The sequence below is a fragment of the Poromitra crassiceps genome, assembly GCF_964638095.1.
Source record: "Poromitra crassiceps genome assembly, contig: HAP1_SCAFFOLD_212, whole genome shotgun sequence".
NCBI classification, from domain to species: domain Eukaryota; kingdom Metazoa; phylum Chordata; class Actinopteri; order Beryciformes; family Melamphaidae; genus Poromitra; species Poromitra crassiceps.
The window spans coordinates 34,400-41,682 of NW_028152176.1; the positions used below are offsets into that span (position 1 = coordinate 34,400).

The window sequence follows — 7,283 nt, forward strand, 5'->3', positions numbered from 1 at the left end:
TTCACGAGACTTGGTGACCGAGATCACGTTTAAGGTAATTTGATCCCTGTGTGACTCCAGGAAACAGCCTTTGGCGAAATATCAGTGTGGTGGTTCTTGAGGGATCAGATTATGACGATATTTGGCGAAAACGGGAATAAAAATAGCTATTTAGATGCAGGAAAGACAGGCTCACACTTGGCCCCAAGTCAGCTCCATTTTACAACTGACTTGGACGCTATTGATGTCAAAACAACGCTAGGACGGCCAGAAACGCCGCAGAGATCGCCTGGTGAGTGGCCAAATAATAATTAATGCCAGGAGATGGGTCCAGGTTCAAAAAAACCGAAATTCTCCTTTAAGTGAATGATTTTTGTGTGGTCTTGTGTCTGCCCTGGTATGTCACCTTTTTCATTATCCATGTTTGCATCCCTGGTCAAGCTAATTCCACGGTTTTGTTGTTTCAACCATTTGGAAGGTTTTACGGAATGCACCTTAAGTAGATGTTTCCAGATGTCACATGTGATGTGAACGTTGGTGATTCATTGTTGGGAAAAAAATAAACTGTTAAATGGTATTTTATTTTAGTTGATTTGTGAATATTTGGTAACATTTATGGAAAACATGTAAAAACATTTACATAATAGACCCTTCTCACGGGGGCCATTTTGTGTCGAAAAGGCAGAATAAACACAGGTGCAAGCAAAACACTAATGAGGATTTCCAAATTCCAATCATGGAAGTTGGAAACCCTCATTAGTGTTTTGCTTACACCTGTGTTTACCCTGCCTTTTCGACACAAAATGGCCCCCTTGAGAAGGGTCTAATTATAGTGAGTAATTATTAAGTAATTAAAATGTCAAACAGAGAACAATACAGATGAATAAGATTTACTTGATAGTTTTAAATAACATTTACTTAAAGGTTTTAAGTAGATCTTACTTGATACTGGCAAGTGAGTTGTACTTAGTATTTCAGCACTAAAATTTACTTGAAAATCGCTGTGCAATTTGTTGCAGTGTTTTATTTAAGTAAATCTTACAAATCATTTCTTTGAGTGTTGAAACCCGGAAATTGACAGCTTATTATGATCTTGTGAGTAGATTGAAGAGTGGAGATATAAAGTGAATTAAGGAAGTGTAAAATATATTATAGTCTTCCTGGCTTGAACTTACGTTGAGAACTACATTTCAATCAGGAAAGACTAGAGACCAAAGGATGAATAAAGTGATATTTATTACAATAAAGTGAATAATTTACTACAGAAAGAATGATGAGAATAAAGTATTGTTATTAGTCTTTGGCGGTTAGACACCGCAGGGAGATCTTGAGAGAGCTGCATCAGCCCAGATCAGCATCCAGATATATCCCCAAAAGATAGGCGAAAGCCCAGAAAACACAGCACTATGAATTTCCCAAATGGAAATGAACTTACCAGTAAGAGACGAACAGGCAGTAATATCTTACCAGGAAGGCGTGATCACTGAGGGATTAAACATAATTAAGCATGGCAGAACTTATATCATTGATTAGAGGCAGCAGAATTTCATGAATGAAAACGAGAGCACCCTGAAATTAGCATTAGGAGCATAACCAGCAATGCTAGTCTGTTAGAACTGCCCTGGATGATTAAAGTCAGCAATGACCCAAGACAGTAACGACTTGCTTGATGCTCATAGCCAGTAGTGCTCAAGTCAGCAAAGCCCTGCACTAGTATGGCCAGCACTGGCTTAAAGGGCTGCATAGGATAAAGTCAGCAATGACTTACATAATTGAGGTCAGCAATGACCAAGGTCAGCTATGACCAACATGCATGAACATGTCAGCCTTGACATGGGGTCAGCACTGACCAGCATGATAGAGTTTTAAGGTCAGCAATGACCAGCATGACTATGTCAGCCTTGACATAGGGTCAGCAATGACCAGCATGATACACAGCAAAATCTGTGGTGTGAATTAGTGTTAATTTTTCAGTGAAAATTATTCTGAGTTAATGAGTGTTGATTTGGGTGTACTTTGCACACCTGCAGTGTTTAAAATCGTCTGTAGGTAGTGCTATCTGAGCGAGTTGAGGGTGGACACCTGGTTGAGTCAATTTCACATCCGGTCTGGTAACCTCCATCTTTCTTTTCCGAAAATACACTGAACCATTAGCAGCGATTAGCATGGCTAACGTCTACAATGTTTTGCTTTATAAAGGTACGTTTAGGTGAATGTATTTACTTATAAGGGCAAACTCGTACATAAAACAATGTATTAACGGTTAGCGCAATGTTAGCCGTTCAAATGTGGCAATGTACTGTAAAAGCTAGCGTTAGATGCTTATGGATTTGCTAAATGACGACGAGCTAACGCTAGCTAAGACACACGTGAAGCCAACAGCTAACATTACATTTGTCTCGATAGAATGTAATGAGGTGAGCACAATGTTATGGTCGAATGCGTCAATGTAATTCAACGTTAGATGCTCATGGCTTTGCTAGCATTAATTGCTAACGCTAGTTGAATGCACATGTACGGTAGTTTACTTATGGCAGGCCAGACTGTTACAACACACTCATGCTGACGGTGGCCGGTGAAAAGTGTCCTCTGCATTTAACCCATCCAGGCATGTCCTTTCCTCCGAGGGGCAGGCCAGGGGCAGTGGTCGCTTTGCCAGGAGCAGTGGTCGCTTTGTACGCAAGGTAATACCCATTTCTCTTTCAGTACATGGTGATGTCTCAACTTGCCTGAGTGCTTCGGGAATTTAAGGTAAAAACGTAGTTAGTAGTGAGTGCATTTAGCTCATAGTAATGTACCTCTGGTAATAGCAGAGCTACAGTATCATGTGGGTGAGAGGCTAATGCTAGCTGCTCCAGGCAACATAGAAAGTCAATTACAAAACCTCTGGCTCATTGTTCTAATCAAACAGACTCAATAGCTTGAGTTTTGTTTCTAGCATTAAACAAGATGAAGCAATGATTCCACTATGCATAGTTGATTGGGGGAAAACATCTTTATGTAGGAAAATAATGTAAAAAGGTCAAGCAAGCTTCAGAATAATTTCGACTTATGGTCAGAATGTTTTAAAATGAAAGCTTTGATTTAAACTTGATAAACCCTGCGAAAACACGCTTTTCTTGAACGTGACTTTATTGCTTTTTTAAGATGATCATTGTATTGTAAACCTGTGCGTTACCTTGTACCATTACTTCTATTTTAAATCATGCTCTTCAAAGTAACCAAGAAGCTCCTTTTTTCACTGTTTATTATATTGTTTATATTCCAAACACCTATGGCTACTGCCTTTGTGCATTCAAAGTAAGTGAATGGCTTTTGTCCTCCACCCCTCCAGACTTGGACAGTGGCATGGCCTCCCTGCTGCTCCTTCTCCATCTCTTGCCATCCACAGGATGGAACGGGGCGAAGAGAAGTCCCAGTGATGCAGTGGACAAAATGGTGCACTTTCACAAGGTATGTCTGTTAAAATATTTTTTATAATAAATAAATTGGCTCGGCAGTGTCTGTCCGTCACAATTTGACCAGCCCGGGTTTACACACACACACCAGTGGTCTGGGAAGGGGCTCCTTGAATGGGTTTTCTCTTTAACTCATTGAGTGCCAGCCACTTTTGGAGAACGGACGCTCCCAGTGCCAGAGTTTCCGAGCGTTTTCAGTGATTTCTCGAGGCCCACAGAATATTGTGTGATATTACTATGTAAACACCGAACACGCACAAAGAACAAGGAGACTCTATTGTATCATCAGCAAAAAATAGTTTATTGATACCATTTTCCGTTCTTTAGTTATGAGCCGGAGAAGATAGGTTGTTTTCAGCGTTTTCAGGCGTTTCAAATTAGAAGCTGAGTTATTCAGCCTTTTGTGAAATGAAGCATTTCAAGCACATTCACTGACTCTAGCTAATATTTTCTGATGTAGTGACGTGGTGTAGTTGTCATGGTGCCCTGCGTGCCCCACCCCCCTCAGCTGCAAACTCCTCCCCACACTAACACACAGCCTCACGCACCCAGGTCTATTTTCGGAGTGCTCCGTTTTTGTGCGCCGGCTCCCAGCGCGACACGGAAAAGCCAAACCGGACTGCTGAGAATGGTTTGGCTTTTCAGTGTCGGGTGCTGCTTTTCTGGCAGCTAATCGTGTGGAGAAACTATGCAGACAGACAGAGGCAGAGGGGCTCAGTTGTGGGAGCGGATTGACTGCTGTTCGCAGCCAACGCCAGCTGCAGCCAGAGCAATCTATATGGCTCTGGCTGCAGCATGAGCGGTTTCTCTTTCATCACGGGGCTTTTTCCTGCTGTTTTCCGGACCTTTCTCTAATCTGGAGAGCACTGTCGCCACCTAATGAGTCCGTAAAATAGGTTATACACCTTCAATAGCTACAATATTTGTACAGGAGATGCAGGAGGCTTTGATCCACGTCCCACCGTCAAAAAACGCATTTGACGTCGATCGACGTCGTTGGCACTCTACGTCACTATTTACTTTGACGTCGATCGACGTCGTTGGCACTCAATGAGTTAATTGTCTCTGAGTTCTACTATTTCTCATAAAAATTCTGAACCTTGGTCCAAGCCATGTTTGGTCCTTGAATTAGAGGGAATCGGGCCTTGAAAGTTCTTGAAATTTAATTTCAATTTGAAGGTGGTGTGGGAACCCGGGAAATGAATGCCTGCAAAACTGTTTACAGTTTTTTAATATACAACTGATTTTGTAATGGTTGAAAATCATGTGTTCTTTTACCTCGATTTGAAAAACCTTGCACAGGCATTTCTTAATCAGAGTGAGAGTGACATCACCATCACTCAGAGACAGACACACACTCACTCTTACAGACACACACAGACGGCGAAGACTCGTTTTTATTATCACCACACTTTTGACTTCAGGTTCCTTGAGAATTACAGTATAAAGTGTCCCCAATTTTTTTTTTACATGAAGGCTAAATCTGTTTTTGCATTGGTGTTTTTCAGTCATGCCACAGCATCGAGGAACACCTGCGTGTAAGAGAGGGGAAGCAACCATACATCCTAGCAGTTGGCCGAACCCAGGACAAGACTGATACATTCTACATCGTCGTGGACAAACAGCTCATCCCCTGCCAAGCAACCAGCTCCTTGGGGGCTTTTGATGAACTGTTCAAGTCCCACTACGTGTTCAACCTGTCCTACGATGAGGCCCTGATCCAGCTCTACACCTTTGTGCAAACAACAATCTACAACATTGATGTTGCAACAACCCAGGAGACCCCCGCACGAGCGTGTGAGGTACGGGCAAGAATCTTGTCCTCAGGCACATGTGGATAACCAGTCAATTGTTCCGCATCTATCCAAGCACCATGTTCAAGTTAGTTTGTGTACAAGATCATTGTAGGCCCAAGTTTTCTCAACGTTCCGGTTTTAAGAAACATCTTAAAGCTGGTCGGCATGTAAATGTTAGTTTAACTGTCTTTAACTGGGACTTGATCATAATTACCAGTTTAATTAGTTCGCTTTACTTCAACTGGCTCCACAATCCCCCATTTCTCATTGAAATATCTTATTCTTTTAGTTTCAGTATTAAAATCTACAACTGGGTTTTCAAAATTCATCTTTAGGCACAGCAGACAGTATTTCATGCTAAACTTGGGAATGTACTCCTGTAGCAAGTTCTTCCAAATCACTAACAATTGTCGAAACAAGACTATTTGCAACACCACTTCCTTGGAGTTTAGCAATAATTGAAGCACAAATTTGTTTTGTATTTTTTTGATGACTATTTGATTCATTGTCCTCTAAACATTCAACATTAGCTTGAAATGCCTCACCACTTAAGGAACATCCCTCTCATGAACAGTACTTAAATGCTTCTTGAAACCTGCATATGTACAAAACTGGCGCCTACAACGACCTTGTGCACAAATCAACTTAAACCTGGTGCTTGGATAGAAACTGATCAATTCTTAAATGGGTTATCAGCGACTGGTTACCCACATGTGCTTGTTGACAAATGAAACACCAACATTTAGTTGAAAAATCGACATGTGCTTGTTGACAAATGAAACACTTCAACATTTAGTGAAAAATCTCGCGGATTGTTGGGGTCTCATTGGCTGTTGCAACATCAATGTTGTAGATCGTTTGGGCCTCATCGTAGGACAGGTTGAACACATAGTGGGACTTGAACAGTTCATTAAAAGCCCCCAAGGAGCTGGTTGCTTCAAAGACCTCTTTTCCACGCAAGATGATCTTTGGGTCATCCTCACAGTAAACATGCTGAGCATCATTTTTTTCGATCAAACACAAACGGCAGAAATGACGTCCACTAAAAGACTCTGTAAAACCTAGAATTCCGTGCATCTCCAAATTGTCCCCAGTTATCTGAGATATGGTGCCATGAACTTTTTCAGTGGAGAAAGGTAAATCAAGGCCATGAGTCTCCAGTGTTTTGATGTCATTAATCAGAGGCTGTAGAATTGGATCAAAGCCATATTTTTTCACATCTTCAGTATGAAACAGTGCAATCAAATGAATGTTCGTAAGAGCAGAGTTAAAATTTGTTGTTTTGTATTTTCTTGATGACTATTTGATTCATATATATGCGCTTTGTACATCAAATGGCCTGTACATTTGAAGACACTTTGCTTTTATCACATCTTTCTCATCACTGTCAAACACTTGATAGGCATGAAAATGTTCATTGAAATTGTCAACAAAAAGCTTGTTTACAAGGAAGTAGATGTCATGATCGATTAAAACAATTTTTTGAATTCTGCAAAACACAGGCATCTCATCTTCAATTTCACTGCATATCACTAGTCCTGTCCTGTACTCTGTCCCACTGATTTTAACCCAGTTGGTAGAGAAGATGTCTATTGGTACAGCTGCATTCAAGAGTTGAGCAAACATGTCATCAGATTTCTATGTGGATACAACTGTTTGAACAATTCATGATGTTCCATTATCAAATGTTTCAAGTGTACAGTCATGCCTAGTGTCACAGATGGAGAAAATACAATGTTAAACACTATTTTCTTTTTTTGAAGTGCGACTAGTTTTTGGATTTCCTTGAGGACTATTTGATTCAATGTTTTCTAAATAACACCTCCAAGGTCGTTTGTACAAGCAGTCGAATACGACCATATAGCAGAGTTATAGGCTGAGTGGTTATGACAGGCGGCTGCCACGCCAGCAGCGCCGGTTCAAATCCTGCAGCACTTGAATATTTATTTTCACCAAACTTTGAGACTGGGCTGTTATTCACACGACCGCTAGAGAGGCACTTAAGGTTAAAATGTGATCTCAGGTCGTATTCGGCTGCTTGTACAAACGA

General features: G+C 41.0%; 1 protein-coding gene across 1 annotated transcript; it reads left to right on the forward strand.

The window, feature by feature from the left end:
- The first annotated feature begins 2,620 nt into the window (after positions 1 to 2,620).
- Positions 2,621 to 5,542, forward strand: LOC310770743 (uncharacterized protein). Its single transcript, XM_083663459.1, has 3 exons — positions 2,621 to 2,663; positions 3,314 to 3,432; positions 4,946 to 5,542. The coding sequence occupies exons 2-3, from the start codon at positions 3,328 to 3,330 to the stop codon at positions 5,276 to 5,278; spliced, it is 438 nt and encodes a 145-aa protein (XP_083519585.1). The 5' UTR covers positions 2,621 to 2,663; positions 3,314 to 3,327; the 3' UTR covers positions 5,279 to 5,542.
- Positions 5,543 to 7,283: the final 1,741 nt, after the last annotated feature.

What these genes read in the sequence shown, in the direction of transcription:
- LOC310770743 (XM_083663459.1), top strand. Translation starts at nt 3,328, where the DNA reads ATGGCCTCCCTGCTGCTCCTTCTCCATCTCTTGCCATCCACAGGATGG. An exon ending in AAATGGTGCACTTTCACAAG is followed by an intron (nt 3,433 to 4,945) that starts GTATGTCTGTTA and finishes GGTGTTTTTCAG; the next exon opens with TCATGCCACAGCATCGAGGA.